This window comes from Argiope bruennichi, chromosome 2, assembly GCF_947563725.1.
Source record: "Argiope bruennichi chromosome 2, qqArgBrue1.1, whole genome shotgun sequence".
NCBI classification, from domain to species: domain Eukaryota; kingdom Metazoa; phylum Arthropoda; class Arachnida; order Araneae; family Araneidae; genus Argiope; species Argiope bruennichi.
In genome coordinates, this window is record NC_079152.1 from 136,283,896 (window position 1) to 136,301,776 (window position 17,881).

Genomic DNA, 17,881 nt, shown 5'->3' on the forward strand with positions numbered 1-17,881 from the left:
TATATATTATACAGGGTGTTTATAAAGTCCCGGACCCATTTTGATGTTTAATAACTCATAAAATAATAAAGATAGATTAAAATTAATAACATAAATGGTTAAATAGACTCAAAAAGTTTCATGACCCTTGTCAATGAACTTCCACATGTGCCCCCTTCGTCGCACGGAGAATATCAAGTCGATAGTCAATTTCACGCCAGGTAGCGACAAGCATGTCGGCATCCACAGAGCCATTTGCGCACATTATGGCGATTAACAATGCCAGAAACATGAAAGGATGCTTCATCGGAGAACATTATGCTCTTCAGAAAATCCGCAGCATCTTCTATCCTCCTTAGCATATCTGTTGCAAAGGCCATCCTCCTAGGCCTATCGTTCGGTTCCAAAACTTGAACAATTTGAAGTTTGTATGCATGCAGTCTTAATTTTTTCTTAATAACCTTGTACACCGTCGAAATTGGCATATCCAATTCTGTTGCCGCTGATCTCACAGATATTCTAGGATTGTGTAAAAATGTCTCTCTGACACGCTCAACATCAAAATCACTTGTGCAAGGACGTCTGGAACGTTTCTTATCTTCGATACTTCCAATTTCTAGAAAATTCTTTTTCCACCGCAAGATGCTGTTTTTGGATGGAGGATCTTTTTGGTAAATTCTTCTGAAATTTCTCTGTGCTTGCACTATCGATTTCATTTCTATGAACCACCATAAAATCTGTGCTTTCTCTTGTGGTGTACGCATTCTCCTTAATATCCACTGGAATAAAACATCGCATACAAAAGTACTACATAGAACAAACACATCAAAAGTAAACATAACATTGCAATAGTTGCCAAAAACAAAAGAGAGAAAAATGCAATTAATAAGAAGACAATATTTAGAAAAGTACAGATATTTAGACTGGAAAATGAAATTATCTGAAAATAACCACACGTGCAGACGATATTTACAAAAGTAAAAATATTCAAACCTGAAAAGGAAAATATATGAGTTATTCCATCAATAAATGCCATAAGTTTGTTTATATCTTTATTATTTTACGAGTTATTAAACATCAAAATGGGTCCAGGACTTTATAAACACCCTGTATATCAAAGATAACAAGGATAGCAACACAATTGGCAAATGCAATAAAGGAAAAAAAAATCCCTTTATTCACTCTGAATCCCCCCCCCCTTTCTGACCATTAAACTAAAGAAAATACTTTATTCTTAATATAATGAATTTATGTTATTTTATAATTCGCAAAAGGACGATTCAATTTTTTATATTTAATTATATAATTTTGAGTTTTACATTTTATAGCTTAATAGATTCTCAGGGCACTTTCAAAGCAAAACACAGAAGAGAAAAATTGAGCAAAATTAATAACTTAATCTAAAATGTTTCTTCTTTAATAAAAAACATAGAAAATCTTAGAAAGATGGCAAGGAGTGGAAAAATCATGCTTCTTTAATCTTGCTTATCATAGGGTGAACATAAACAGCAATTAATAAGGCAAGTTTCTATCAAGGATCTAGCAGGTTTTCAGAATCTTTCAATAAAATAAAATAAAAAGTGAATGCATGCTTTGAGGAGATATTTACAAATAACTCTTTACACTTTTCTGATACCACAAACTTATGACTAGTAAAATAGATATCTTAATATGATAGAAATACTAATAAAAAGAAATGTCTAAAATGAAATAATAAGAGTAAAGATTTTTTTTTTTTTACTGTGAATTCTTCATGGCTTCAATAATTTCTTTATCAGATGAACTTTCACTTAGCTTTTTAACATCTGTTGGGAAACTAAAAATAATAATAAAAATAAAACCAAGTTAAATAACTTATAACAACAGGAGAAAAAATTAAAACAGATAAAAACAACTTTACTTACTCATCAAAAGTCTCGTTAGAACTAGTTAGTGAACTTTCAGGCTTTGGTATGGTAATCTGTAAAAGAAAATCCATGAACTAAACTATCATTTATTATCATTAAATAAATTTTCTTCATGAATAATAAATATTAGTAGATTAATTTTAATTATGTTTCTAATTTTTTAACAGTTATAATAATTTTTAAGCAGTTTTTGATAATAAAGACAACATAAATGAGAGAATAAATGTTTAGAATTCAATGAATTTTGAAATCAGAAAATGGTACAGAAATTTATCTAAAGCATTTATTCTTATTATCTTTAAAATTATTTTCAAATGGTAATTTTTTTTAAGAAAAAATTAATGACATGATACAAAGTGAAACAAACACAAACATATTTAAACTTCTAAAAAATTTAAATTTTGAAATTGTGGTAAAAAGCTAGACAAGCAACATTACATATCTCTATCATACTGCCCAGGATGGTAAGAATATAAAATGGAAAGAAACAGCCTTGCAGTTTCCTTAAGTTGGATGATATTATTTGAGATTCTTTATTTAAAGCTTTAAGATTACATAGGACTTATATAAACAACTGTCCTATTTTGATATATTACAGGCTATTTCCTTATATTTATAAATTTGTGCTTCAGAAGGAAAAAGAGAACAAAAGCTAGATATAATTCGAGTTATAGAAGAAAATAGTTAAAAACTACACCTGGAGGGAAAATTATATTATATATATATATATATATATATATATATATACACACACACAAATAATTTTGGAACATAAACAGATCAAAATAAGAGAAAAACACAAAAATAATTTAAAAAATGACAATCTTGATTACAAAAATGAAGTAAATATGTTTCAAATCTTCATGTATCATATGCATCATAAGTTTTAGCATATGAAATACGAATTGCACATAAAATTTAAATTATCCATCTAATTGCCTGAAATGAAAAATTTGTCATTTTTTCTATGGAAAAATACAAACTAAATAAAAGAACATGATGAACTTGGTTACAATACCCTTCCATCAGCTTCTGTAGCAGGCGATACTCGGCCAGTGGGTAACACAGGCTCTGGACGAGCTCCCATTCTTGCTGAATTACTGCGCATTCTAGGGCGATCATGTACTCGGTTACTTCCGACCCTGTCTCTCAAAGATGAAACAGATGATACACCAAGGCTTGCGTGTCCTATACTTGATCGACGTGGTGGAAGCATTGATGGGAACTATGGAGTTAAACACCCAATTAATACATACAATGGCTATATATAAAATATTTTCAAGCTGAAAATATTGTTTGATATGCTACATATTACAAAGTAAAAACCTTTATAACAAAAACTCAGATAAATGATTTCTTTAAAATGTTATAAAAGAGAATGAATCGTGACAATAAACAAAGAGGGCATCATAGAAGTAACAAAAATGTAAAATCAGTCAAAAATTCAAATAAAATTTTAATAAATAATAACCAAGGTAACATTAAGTTTATTTCTGAAAAAAGCATGTTTAACACAGTTTAATCAATAAGTAATCTGAATCATTACCACTTTTATATTTTTAATATTAACATAATTATTTTTATACATCACTAACATATATCAAAACTTCGGTTTTAACCAAATCAAGTTTGTGTGTGTTACATAAAATGGAGACCAATTTTTAATTTAATTTTTTAATAGCCTGGATGAACTAAAAAACACGTTATCATGGCTATTGCAGTAACTTGCATTCAAAAATAGTATAGCATATAGTAAAATTAAAAAGAATAACTAGTTAAATTTACTTCTCCAGAGAGTAATAATTAAATGACATCTGACCCAGACAAGCATAACATTCTAAAGACCCAAAACAATTAAGAAAATCAAAGTTAAGCAAATTAAAATTTTAAGATATCTCAGTAAGAGAAAGGGAAAAAAAATCATGAATGTAGTTATGCATTAAAGAATCAACCATCAGTTTTAGGGTTTTGAATTGAAACCATTGCAAATTATACCCAACAGTATCTTATCTATTAGACAAAATTGAACAAACTACAATTTGTAATATAAAAAGGGATTAAAGAATTATTCAGAAACCAGTTGCAATATCTATCAGCTATAATTTATAGCAGGAGATCAATTCCATTTCTGCATTAGGCTGCATTTTAAAATAGTTTCCATGAGCTTAATCCTTAATAAGCAAAAGCCTCCATATAAGCAGCATGGCACTCTTATTTACTGGGTCTAATTCTGCTTATATGACAGCAAGATTCATCATTTGGAAAAAAGCACATAGTTTCCTTGTTCTTCAAAAAATATCATTAGCAATATTGATATGTGAAACACATTTCATTTAATATCACATTTCATACTATGCCACATTTCCTTACAATTAATAATAGTTGCATTTTCTTTAAATGAAATATTTTCTGGAATATGGAAAATTGCTATAAATGTAAACATATCAAAGTAATTTATCATATTGTTATGAATCTCACACATTGCTTTACTGCATAAGCAATCTCATAGCAAGGTAGGATGTTTTGCAGATATTTTAATTTGAATGAATGTCAAGTCAATGAAATCACCCTTGGAAATTATTTGGAGACAAAAATAAGGATTCTTGAAAGAGCAAAATTTTATCAATATCTCTGTTAAGAACCAAGTTACAAGATCTTTCTATAATATTCCATGTCATATATGTCATGTCAGGAATATTAGCAGAGGCATGTGCACAAGAATCAGTTGAATTGAATGAATTCTCTCTTTAAAGAGAATTCTATTTTTGTGCTTGCTAAGAAAGCTTTCTAACTACAATTGAGTGATATTTTATTGATATTATTTAATAACTGATTTCTACAAATGCTATTTCGTGCTATATTATGAAATAAATATTGTCATCAGTTATCGAAGCTGCTGGACTTCTCATTGAAGGGATTTTCTACAACAATACAATAATTTAAAATGTACTTTGCTCCAGGTAATATTGTAGGTTATGTATGGCAATTCCTTAATCATGCTCCTGATCTGGGAAAAATTTCAAATACTAAAAATTGATTTGGAACTAAAATATAATGAAGGAAAAAAAATTAGCTTAAAAAAAAGGCAATGGAAATATGTCTCATTTTTGTCAATGTTCTAATAAATTCAGTTACTTTTATGAAAATAGTGATCCAGTAGACATGAATTTCAAAATGATTCTGATGAAAAAAAATGCCTTTTTTTCTGTATCACTAAATCAAGATTAATTATTAAAATAGTTTGCAGCTGAAACCATCAGACAGCAATGCAGTTAATAAAGCACAGCATTGCATGTTGAGTGAAGGAATAATTTATAGATACTTAAAATGTCATTTTCCATTCAGGAACATAGATGCCTGATGAAGACACACTCTTTCTCACACTAGTATACAATATTTATTCTGAGCATTTTCTTTCATACCAACAGAAATGTTATTTAATTATAACGACTTTAGTAACAAAATGTGCATTCAAAAATATGCCAAAAAATTGCATAAAAGAAATGCAGTAAAATGTCTACAAAAATTGCATAAATGGTAAAATGAAAAAAATAAATTTTGTAGCAAAAAAAAAAAAAAAAAAAAACATCAGTATGCAGAAAGCATGGTATAGAAAAATGGCAAAAGAACTAGTTGAATAATCATAAAAAATGGTTAAAATAAAAAAAGAAACTATACAAGTTTATAATATAGATTTCATGAACATTTTCTTCAGTATGTATAAATAAGGCATCCAAAACTATCTTTACATCCAAAATTACTCTTCATGCCTAAGTGGTCAAATAAAGGTAGCCAAAACTGCAAGACACATAAATGATAATGCATTATGTTAAATAATTTTGTTTGCTTTTTCTGTAGAATTTAAAAAAAGTGTGTAACTATTGTTTCAGCATATAAATATTTCTTCAGCTGTTTGATAAATTATTGTTCAAAAACAATTGCCAGTTTATTATTAACAACTTTACCACTACCAATAAAATATTCAGCAAGATTCCATTTACATTTATTGCATGACCTAGATCTTTCTTATAAAATATATAAAGAGTATTAACTACAAAATATCAAAACTCTTGATAAACAATAAAGAACCAACACCAGTTTAGACCCATAGCAATGCATTATCACATAATTCAACAGAGCTATTTGGAAATTATTTATGTAAAGAGAGAATAAATCCTTAAATTCAAATCATAGCTTAAACACTCAGGTTCAAAAAAAATGAAGAATGGAAACTTGCAATATAAAATCATTTTTTGCAAAAGAGAAAAAAAAAAAAAATGTCAGTGAGGAAATAAATAAGATATTGGAAAAAGTGACAAGTATTGGAATTTATGTATAGCTTAAAGAAAGCATATGCAATTCAATACTTAAAAAACTTATTGGAGTCTATTTAACCCTTTAAAGGGATATTTTTTTCTAGTCATGATACATTAAAATATTTTTAGGATTGTGATTGGCTTAAGAAAAGTGACTCATTTAGCTTATTAGATAAATTTCTTTTGATTAATTAATTAATTTGGTTAATTAATAATTAAGTAAAAAATCAAGACACTATTTTGTGTGAGATAAGGAAATGAAGCATCTAAGTGTCTGTCTGATTGAAAAATTTGTCGGAACTTACGCAAAATTACACAATTCCATACAAAGATTGATGAATTTGGTGGGAAGCATACTTCCCATGGCACTAGAAAGGGTTAAGTGAAGTGAAAACACAGAAAATGAATTATGTTATGTATATGAATACATGATAAAATGAAGAAACTAAGAATTTCTAAAAATAAAGTTTAAGTAATACATTTATTAGAAACATCAATTACCAAGTTGTAAAATTTCTATATGACAATTTTTTCTATTAATTTACCAGAAAAATGAACATTTTTATATTCATTTATGAGCAAAAAAGAAAGAAATATTAAATAAGCTGACATAATATAACTGTAGATTTACAGAAAATAAAATTAACTTGATTTAAAGAAGTCATATAAATAATAATTTTTTTAAAAAATTAGTAATACTCTTTACCTTAATTTTTGGCTTCTTCGATGATGCACGTTTGATTTTATTCATAACTTCCAAAAATTTCAGAACACCAACTTTTTGTTGAGTTTTATCATCCTCTGAAAACTCATGGTAAAGATCACATCTTTCACTTCCTTCAATTATTTTACGTGTTTCAGGCTGGCCAGCAGGCAAGAGCAACATTCGCAACCTCCAATATTTTAATGACTGAAAAAAAAAAGATGAATATTGTTTGGATTTGCAATTAATAAGAAGCTTTTAAGTAAATTTTATACTATACAAAGAAAGTCTTCAGTCAAATTTGCTGAATCCAAAACACTGTTATTTGAACTACAGTGTTTTGGATTGGTCTGCTATGCTTGACTATAAATCAGCTGAGCAGTCAAACCATTGGTGTATGTAATTACAAAAGCAAAATGGAATAAAAAAATGATTTGAGTGTTAAAGTTGAAATTCTAAATACTTATGAAAATTTACCCGAAATGAGCCATTACAATGCTATAGTACAGTTAAAAATTTTATAGCTTTTATAGCTCTTTGAAAAAATCCAAAAAATCTAGAACTTTTTCTGAGAAAGACCAAGAAATAAACAATTTTGATAGGGGCGAATGTGATGGGGGAAAAAATGCATCAGACACTTAATATTTTTAAATGCAATGTGCAGGAAAGTTCAAAAAATTTTTTTTAAAATAATGCAAATATGAAAACAATATATAAATAAACAGTTAAAGAATAATTGTCAATAAATAACAACTATTTTTTGTTATTTTTTAAATAAATTACAAATGGTCCTGAAATAAATATTCACTCCAAGTCTCTTAGTGTGATCAAAACATTGATTTTACCTGATTTGGTCATTGTTATCAATCGATTTATGTTTTGATATCATAAGTCACAAAATGATCAGATTAAGCAGCAGCTACTATATAGAAATTATTCATAGCAAATCATTTTTTAATAACAATTGTAAATTTAGAGAAAAAAATTTTTTATAGAAATGAACAAAAATTCTACACAAATGATTAAATAGAAAATAAATGATTCATATTCTAATTGCATATACAATGATATGAAAGTAATTATAGTTACAATTTAATTGGCAATTAATAAAGGTTGCTGATAAGCAGAGGCTCATTCTCTTTCAATTGAAAATGGAATTGTATTTCAAATATATTTATAATAAAGCAATAACAAACCTCTTTTAACTCAAATTCTCCTTCACCTCGCATGCAAATATAATGGTCTAAATAATTCCAATTGTAGTTTTCTAGGCGCTCACTAGTAAAATCTACCCAAGATACACCATAAGTATCACTGTCAGGAGCATGGAAACGATAGCAATAATGGATTTTTATTTCTCTATGTGGATGCCTAAGAAGGGGAGGAAAAGATTTTAAACATCATTAAATGAATGTAAAAAATTTTATGACAAGTATAACTTTTTTTAAAAAAATACCAAATTAAAAAACAAACAACCAGCATTTCACTGGCATAATTATATTTGATTTTTTTCTTCTATTTATCAGACAGGAATTTTTATACTAAAAAAAATCAAAATAAAATTCCAACAGAACTTATGCAACTATAATCTTAATGTAATCAGATTTGTTCCTTTTAATATATACAAAATGTAAAAAAATTAATTAAATTTTCAGGAATTACTTTTCTTTGAGCCACATTTTTTAAAAAAATCTGCTTTTCTATATAACACAATCCTACTTGGGCTAATTTTTAAGGGCAACTCAAAAAAGAATTCATTTAATGCAAATAAATCTCACAAGCTACATTTTAAAATAACATTTAAAAAATGTATTTTTTTTTTTCCAAAATAAATAAATAACAGCTAGAAGAGTTAAATTTATTAGGGAATTTGTGCTCTGCTTACCGTGGCCTATACTGAGTAACAGTGATCCTAGGTCCATCAAGATTTAATCTATGAAATATTCTTCCAATACTTAACAAATATTCCTCCTAAAAATTGTGAAATTCATATATAAATAAAAACTAAAAGAATAAAACTAATAGGTCGTAATTTATAGATTTTAAATTCTAATTACAAAAGACCATATCTTTTTATATACATATAACACATGATATTAAAAGTATTCACAAGAACACTACTGAGCAGAAAGCAGATTCCCTTTCATTAAAATTATAAGAAACTGATGGAGTAATTATAATCAAGAATCAAGAACACAATTATTCTCAATAGAATTAAGAGTATTGTCATCTTTGTATTGATATCATTAAAGCAATACAATCTTTAATATCAATATCTCTTCAATATCTCATTTTTAATCAGAAATAAATCAGGATAAAAATATTAAAGTGTATTAATTATTTCTTTAAGATTTTTATTCTGATTTGTTAAAATAAAGACAAATTTAATCATCTATAATCCAAAGAAAATATTAGCACTTCTGCAAGAGGAATGCCTACACTGCTGAAAAATATCCATTTTACTAAGCATTTCTTAAGTGCACACACTATAAGTTACTTCAGGAATAGTGTTAAAAAATGAGAAAAATATCTTCCATAATCAGCAATTTCATGAATAATATTTTTTCCTAAGAAAATGTTATACACAAAAAAAAATTTTGAAAAAAAAAAAAGATTCCATAAGCAGTTGATGCAAATTCCTTAACTACAATGGAAATTAAAAATGAAATAGTTTATGTAACAAAGTTCATTCAAACGAATTCATTCATAAATAAAATGGAACTAGAACAAACACTAGTAAATAACACTGCATTTATAGGAGAATTCTTATCTTGTTACAGAAATTTTAAAATCACCTGTTCAATACTTGTAGGCCCTTTAAATATTGCTGATGAGTATTGAGGACTTGAGCTTACTTGTGAGACAGGATACGAGGAAAGTTTTGATAATACAATTATTTGAAAGCCCTAAAAATACATCAGAAAATTGTATTATAATACAATAAAAAAATGAAGAAAACTGAATGGAAATAAAATTATTCATCAAATGCAACCTGCTGTAATCTTTGGCAGATAAGCTCTTTATAAACTTCTGATGTTGTCAATGGATGCCGGACAGCATCTTCATCATTTTGAAAATATCTATGCAAAATTTATCAATGTTATATAAATATACATATTCAAGAAACACACACTTTCATTATGTTATGCTTACTAAATAAAATATTACTTTTATTTAACGTAAAAAGACAGAGTATAAATGACATTCCACAAGTTTAGCATTTTTTGAAAAATACAAGTTATAAAAGAATTAACCTGTTTGCTTTTCCATAAATCAATTTGTCCATGTCAATAATCTTTTCAATTGTTTTCGTTAAAAAAAAAAAAACTTAAATACTTCAACTGTCCAAAATAAAATCAATGTCACACAATACTGTAAAAAAACTTAAGACATTTTTGCCCTGGACTAAAATACTTCACTATAGCTGAAATTAGTATTATCATAAGCAAGCAATTTTTTCTTTAAATAAATTTTTAAAAAATACTAATCACAAAATTTATTACAGACACATAACAACAAATTTACATCTGCTCAAATTGCAGCAAGCAAACTGCAGCACCATTCTAAAACTTTTTTCATTGCATATATATATCATTGTATTTTGCATTTAATATTAGAATCTACAAACAATCTAATGCAATTTTACATTTAATGCTTTCGGTCTTCAAGTGAAATGAAAGGGAAAAATTAAGGTAAAAAAACTTTACTTTCTTCTCCTTAACTAAAGCTTATTCCTTTCTTTACAAGGAGGCAATAAGTACTAAAATAAATTGTGTTTTCTATCAGCACTGAATTTCGCTTGCACATATACATATTCGTATAGAGACAATTTTCCCAAAATTTGAAGGACTTGTAATGGCCAGTACTACCGGCTTCTATTCATTCATTCTTTAATTGCAGAAAAATTTTTCAAGGACAAATATATATTTTTAGAGATTTTTCTTAAATATATAATCTATCAATCGCTATGAATTATGACATAATAATGAAATATAAAAGTTTTCCCATTTTGGTTGCTGAGACGGTTACTACAAATCAATCCTGCTTGTAGAACCCTTTTTTTTACAATAGAAAATCTGATACTCAAAGTTATATCACTGTCAATACCATATCTTCAAACATCATTAAAAAATTACTTACCTAGGAACTGCATTTTCGGCAATAATATCTTCAGGAAGTAGATTATAATCTGATATCACATAATCTATTTGTAAACTCCTTCTATCGGGAAAATAATCGGTTGTAATGGGCAAACAGGCTGGAATGACAAGTGATTTCCAATCCACACCTACAGTATAAATCATACATCATTCATTTGTATCAGACAATAAATTAATTCAATGTTTTTTAGACCTTTTGCTCTTGGTGATCTAACAATGAAATCACTTATTCGAACTGTAGGATGTAAAGTGATTTACCAGAGCAACCATATTATATATAAATAAATTAGTAGCACAGAATACCATCCTAAGGTACACAGTGAAAATTTTGGGATAATATGCAACATTTCATCAATATAAGTGATATAATGCCAGGAATATGCTGATAGAGTATCCTAATCTTGGTTTTGCGCATTTTGAACAATAAATTTAAATATTGTTTGTGCAATGGCTTGGAAATTATTTTTTGAATATTTCAGGCCTGAAAGTAATATATGAATTTCATTTACCTATTCTCACCGACTGGGAAATTTTGCAATTATATACTAGTGGTTTTACTGTGTAATCATCAAGACCAATGATCAAAATTTACAATTTCAGATGAAAAAAAGGTGGACTAGTTCAAACTTAAGGAAAACGTACAGCAATAAATTTAATCAATTATTTGGAAAAATACCTTCAGAAGTTGAATCAGAAATAAATTCAGATACTGAAGAAGAGAGGGAATTGAAGATAAAACTGACATTCAAAAAATAAAGTTATGAATACTGATAATGAAACAGATAACATAAAATGGCAGTATTGTTTATAATGTTGGAATAAAGTGAATGACACAAAGAAATATTTTCAACAGTATCATCCAAAAGAAATCAATACATATAATTCTAGAAGTATATTGTGTAATCATATTTTCTACACTTTTTTTTAAAACTAGTAAAATTTTTGTTATTATGAATATGTTAACCTTATAACAATTTTTAGAATCATCTAACTCTACCAAAATAAGCTGTCTAATGTTTTTGCTTATTTTTACTTCTTTTGACAATATTTTTTCATTAACTGTTTAACAAAAATGAAAAGTTCATATAAAAAAGGTCCCATATTGCTTCATGTCTGAAATTTTTTAAGAAATCACTGAACAATATAAGAGAAGAAGCTAATTTTAGCCAGAATCAATTTATCCTGATAAGTATTTATAATATTATCACTCATGATAGATTCAGGCAAAGTTTTTTTTAAAACTGAAATCTATATAATTCTTTATGTTATCAATGACTAAATATAAACACCTAAAAGCTGGAATGTTTCATCATAATTGCTTCAAATAGCCAGATTTTTACAATTTGGCCTCTTTGAAAGTCCGTGGGGAATGATATTTTACGCTTTTCACAAAAATCCAAGATGCATAAAACTTCATTAAAAAAGCCTCATTCAAAATCTACCTTATACTATCTTGATACATACTTTTTATATTAAAAAAAACTGATAGCTGGGATTATATTTTAATGCTTATAAAGCACATTCTTAAATATAATATTTATTCACAGATGTTTCCTTTATTTTGATAACAAGCTGCATATATATCTCAAAAGCTTTGAAATATAAAATTTCATTTAATTCAAATACACAAAATACATATAAATTTAATTTTAAAAAATGAAATATGACCTGTAGTAACAGCAGGTGTCCACTCTTGCTCAACACTTATTCCCCATAACATTGACATGTTGTCACTAGGCTGAAGAGAAGATGACATTCTACTGGCAGAATTGGGTGATCGTACTATAATGATTTGTTTTGCAGAAAAATATAAATAAAAATTGGAATAATTTATATTCTCTTAATTATTTTTACCAAAACATTTTTAAAAAAGAATAATTTCTAAAAATTAATTAAAAGAAACTAAAACTAAGAATTAATAGAATGCTAACTTTATTGCAAAAACATATTAAAGAAAATTCAAATAATTAAAGGTTCCTTTAAAGAATTAATAAACGAAAAAAATGTATAGAACAAAATATCCCAACATGTAACAAAAAATATGTATACTAAATGAACACATGTGTAAAATAGAACGTATAGAACAAAATATCCCAACATGTAACAAAAAAATATGTATACTAAATGAACACATGTGTAAAATAGTAACAAAATTTTTATAGTCAGTTGCATTGTTTATACTAACAAAATCTGAAAAACGAAGCTTCATGCGGCATTTTTTACTTTTTCTTTTTTTGAGAAAATATTTAGACACGAATCGCATACTGATTACATATGAGTATTTTTCAATCCTGCCTACAAATGATATGGTCATTTAAATAAAATAAAAATCATGAATGCACTTTTTAACATGTTATTTGAAACAATCTGCTATATCAAAGTATTCATTTTACAGTTTATCTATCATTTCCATCGTGACCATTTAGCAAAAAGTTGTTTACTCCGAATGATGCCCTTAAAACATGATCGAAAATTCAGACACTTGGGGGTGGAGAAAATGAACTTAATTTGGACGAGTCTGTTTGTGACAACCAGTGTTCAATGCTGCTAATCACAGGAGCTACTGCTATCCTGTAGGGAGAAGATTTGCCCGAAAAGCTGAAGGGACAACCTATTTCCAAGCTTCTTGGCATCTCTTGAAGATTGCTACTGATGAAGTCTCCATGGCTGGAATCGCTCCCATTTCCTCGATTTCTATCTAGATTTCCTTCAAGAATTCGGCTTTATTGTAGATCTGAATAGGAGTGTAATGCGAATAGGAGCCGAGGAACCTTTCCCGCAAAGACAGATGCACTCTTTGAAGGATCCCGTGTTAAAAGCTGAGGACAGTTCTCAAGAATGACCAGTAAAATTCCCGTGTTGGAGACGACGACGAAGAATGCCTGGCTTTCAAGTGGACTCCGGAAGGTCTTTTTGAAGCACTCTGATGTTTGGTTGGTTCGATGGAGCAAGTTGAAAGTGGGCAATCGGCCAGCTTGGTTAGAATTAGTTCCGGAAAGTTCTATTACGATACGATGTTTGGCTCCTTGGGTCACCTTGCATTTTAAGAAGCGGCATCAAGTCTCGATGTACAATCCGAAACGGAGAAGAGGTCTAAGCTCCAAGCAGTGAGAGGATTCAGAAGGATTTTTTATTATGGCCAACATAGTGAATGATGTCGTCAGCGAAACTGCAAAGGTTGCCCAACGCCAGCGATTGTTCGCATCTATCGGTGGCCTGAACCAGTTATTGATTGTAGTGGGACTGCAGAGTCATCAGTCCTTGAAGAGGGGTGCAATGTTACGAAACTGTAATGTTGCTTTCCAGCACAGCTAGTTCCCTCGTAGGAAAGACAGTTTTACGATCAGCTCTACTGGACGCTGATCGGAACCCGGATCAATGACTCCGCGCGACAAACTTGGCGATTTTATAGTTAGTTATTAAGAAGAAAAAAATGTGGGTATTTTTATGCGTGTGTAAAATATTTTTTTTTTTTCAGGAAAGGTACTTATGTAAATAAACTTGAAAAGCAAACCTTATTTAAATATAAAATTTGATCCAAATCATTAGAGCCGTTTCTGAGATATACAAAATTATTATATATTATATATATATATATATATATATATATATATATATATATATATATATATATATATATATATAAACCAAAAATATAAGCATTATGAAATTAAAATCTATTATAGAAACAATCTAAAATTAAAATTATTTTGGACGCGAAACCAAATTATTTCGGAAACGAAACTAAAGGAGAATTTCAGAAACAAACTAAAAACTAAAAAAAAGTAAAAACAGAAAAAGAACCATTGTATTTAGTGAGCGAAGATGCAGGTACTACTAAAACACAGATGAATCTAGACAATTATTAATAAAAATCAAGTTAATAGGAAAATAGAATAAAAAATAAACCAAATAAAATAAGAATCCGGCTTGAAGACTTTCCCAAGGGTCACCCTCAGGCAGGGATTCAAAATAAGGAATTTTTTCTGTGAGGAATCTAGACATTTGTCCAGCAATATTGACCCCTCGTGACTCGAAAATCCCCTGAAATTAAGGCCTAAGAGATACACCATTTTTACAGAAAGGGCAAAACAATAAATTAAAAGAATACGATCACCAATAAGCAAAAATACAATAACATAAAATAACCTATATAATAATCAATACTGTTGGAAAAATTCTGGATTCATCACAGAAAAAATCCCTTATTTTGAATCCCTGCCAGCGGCCCTTGAGAAAGATTCTTATTTTATTTGGTTTATTTTTTATTCTATTTTCCAATTAACTTGGTTTTTATTACTAATATATATATATATATATATATATATATATAATTTAATCCAAATTAATTTTCAAAATTTTTTGCCTAATTCGGCCCATGTCGGGGTCATTCTAAAGTGTTCTCTTATTTCCTGATACTATTCCACGTATGAAGATGTGTAAAAATTACTGAACAATAACTTCTACGTATCAAGTGAAAATGATTCCTCCGTTGCCCTTGTCAAAGGTCAACACGTATATTCCATCGCCACGCTTCCGGAAATCACATGTTATATAAGACTAGTGATCATTTGTTTCGTGCCTTTTCTTACTTCTGCTTTTGTTTTGCGCTGTTGTGGACATGCCTTGTCCGCGCCTACTTGTAAATAAATTGCTTTCCCGGAATGAATATTAAAGAGAATTAAAAATTCCGAAGCGTCTTCTATGTCTTCAAACCTGCATTCTGCTTCAAACAAACTAAGCTTACATATTATATATATAATGAATTAGTCGTTTAAAGCTATAAGATTAAAAGAAACATACATTTTCAATTTCCATTTCACATCTATTTCAGATATTTTACTGTATTACTATAAAAATCCAATTGAGATTAATTAGATACATAACAGTTTTTAAATGTTGCTAATTTTTGAATTAGAAATGAACAACTAATATGAAAAAATAAGTTGAAGATAGTTGACTACTATATAATATGTTAGAGCATTAATTCAGGCTATTATATTCAACAGGAAAGGATATTGCAAAAGAAAAAGAATATAGCAAAGCAAATTGTGAACGCCAAATAAAGAAAAGAGTATGCACAAATAAATATTCAGATGGAAAAAAAAATCCAATTTTATGAATAAAATCCAGTGCCTCCAATTAAAATCATCGAATATTTCAAAAGTATCAATCTTTTCAACAGACATAATGCATATTTCATTTCTAAAATAAATCATTGCTCATAGCTAAAATATGAAGCAAAATAGTATTGAATATTAGTTTTAAATTATTTATGTAGCACTAGTTCAATTAAATCATTTAGATATAGTTTAATGTGAATTATTCCACCAAATTGTAAGGCATTAAAATCGTGTTATTTTAATTGTCTTTTAATAATTGTAACTGTCTTAATAATTTAATTGTAATTGTCTTAATTTAGCATACAAGAACCTTTCAAATGGATACTGCTCTCATGACAGCACAATGTTATTAAAAATGCAAATTTTAGCTCCACCTCTCTTCCAAATTCTGCAGTGCGGTAATTTTCTTTTTTTTTACTCATCTTGTACATTACGCAAATGTTAAATAGTAGACTTCTTTAGCTTTTAATAATCGAAGAAAATCATGCAATAAAATATTTAATGATACAATGAAAATGGTTTGAATTTCAGGACAACAATGTAATTTATTACAAGAAATTAAACAAAAAATACTTTTAAAATTGCTACAATTCAAAAAAAAAATGCAAAAAGACTTATTTTTAAATTTTAAGACTGTACAAAATTTATGTTTGCACAATATTTTCGGAAGTTATCACGAAAAAAAACAGCAAAATTTAGTTTAATTTTTAATTAATTTTTTTTTTTAAAAAAATCACTCCAAGATGCATGTTTTCACCTACTAAGAGCTATATCCCAAATTTGGTAGCCGTAGGTCAAATGACCTTATCTACAGATCACCAGTACATATATACACATTGATATTTATTACTAGAGAGATTGTCAACAAAGAATTATAGAAGTTTCATTAAAAAGGGAAAACCGTAATATTTTCATAAAAAAATAAAAAAATTCATAGATTCTACTGATAACTTAATGTGTATACAGAAATGAAATGTATAGAGTTTTATAAAACAAATTGATGTTGCACACATAGTTCTTTCTTTTCTTTTCTATATAAAATTAATATGAGTAACCATTTCAAAAACAATGCATTGTTAATAATAAATATTAAAGCAAAAGAAATATTGACTCCAAGGAGTTGCCTAAATATACATTTTAGAAACTCTTGATTACAAATACCATTTGACAATTTCACCAAACTGAATAAGAAATTAGTTCCAGATTTCCTTGAACTGATGTAACAACTGAATTCTCTACTGAAGACATTCTGCTATAATCATAAAACAAGGATTTTTAAAATTACTATGGCATAAAAAAAAATAGTAAATGATATTACCATCTCCTAAATTCGAACTCATGTTACTTGAAGATGAATGGATTTCTCTTCGACTTAAGGTGTTTGATTTATGGTCTAAACCTATGTAAAATAGAAAGAAATGCTAAATTCTCCAAAATTATTTCACATAAATTCTTTAACATGAAACTTACCTGTCCGACATAAAATTAAAAGCACAAATGAGCTTTAAAAATAATGTTTATAGTAAAACAAAATATCAGAAAACCAACAGAATTCATGTTTAATGCCTTTCAACAAAAGGTACAGTCAAAGCAAAATATTAGATATGCATTAAGCATAAAATATCCAGACTCAAAAACAAAATTAAGGTAACAATAATCAGGGACAAGGTGGAAGAGAAAGAATAATAGTAAA

General features: G+C 28.0%; 1 protein-coding gene across 1 annotated transcript in view; it reads right to left on the reverse strand.

The window, feature by feature from the left end:
• LOC129961990 (GATOR complex protein Iml1-like) overlaps positions 1 to 17,881 on the reverse strand; it is a 52,882-nt gene that overhangs the window by 11,959 nt on the left and 23,042 nt on the right. Inside the window, exons 19-29 of the mRNA XM_056075643.1 lie at positions 17,507 to 17,587; positions 12,734 to 12,847; positions 11,046 to 11,193; positions 9,898 to 9,985; positions 9,701 to 9,811; positions 8,791 to 8,876; positions 8,102 to 8,276; positions 6,909 to 7,112; positions 2,905 to 3,111; positions 1,884 to 1,939; positions 1,721 to 1,795 (exon numbers count right to left, since the gene is read on the reverse strand). Coding sequence (XP_055931618.1) covers positions 1,721 to 1,795; positions 1,884 to 1,939; positions 2,905 to 3,111; positions 6,909 to 7,112; positions 8,102 to 8,276; positions 8,791 to 8,876; positions 9,701 to 9,811; positions 9,898 to 9,985; positions 11,046 to 11,193; positions 12,734 to 12,847; positions 17,507 to 17,587 — 1,345 coding nt within the window. The remainder of the gene's footprint in view (positions 1 to 1,720; positions 1,796 to 1,883; positions 1,940 to 2,904; positions 3,112 to 6,908; positions 7,113 to 8,101; positions 8,277 to 8,790; positions 8,877 to 9,700; positions 9,812 to 9,897; positions 9,986 to 11,045; positions 11,194 to 12,733; positions 12,848 to 17,506; positions 17,588 to 17,881) is intronic.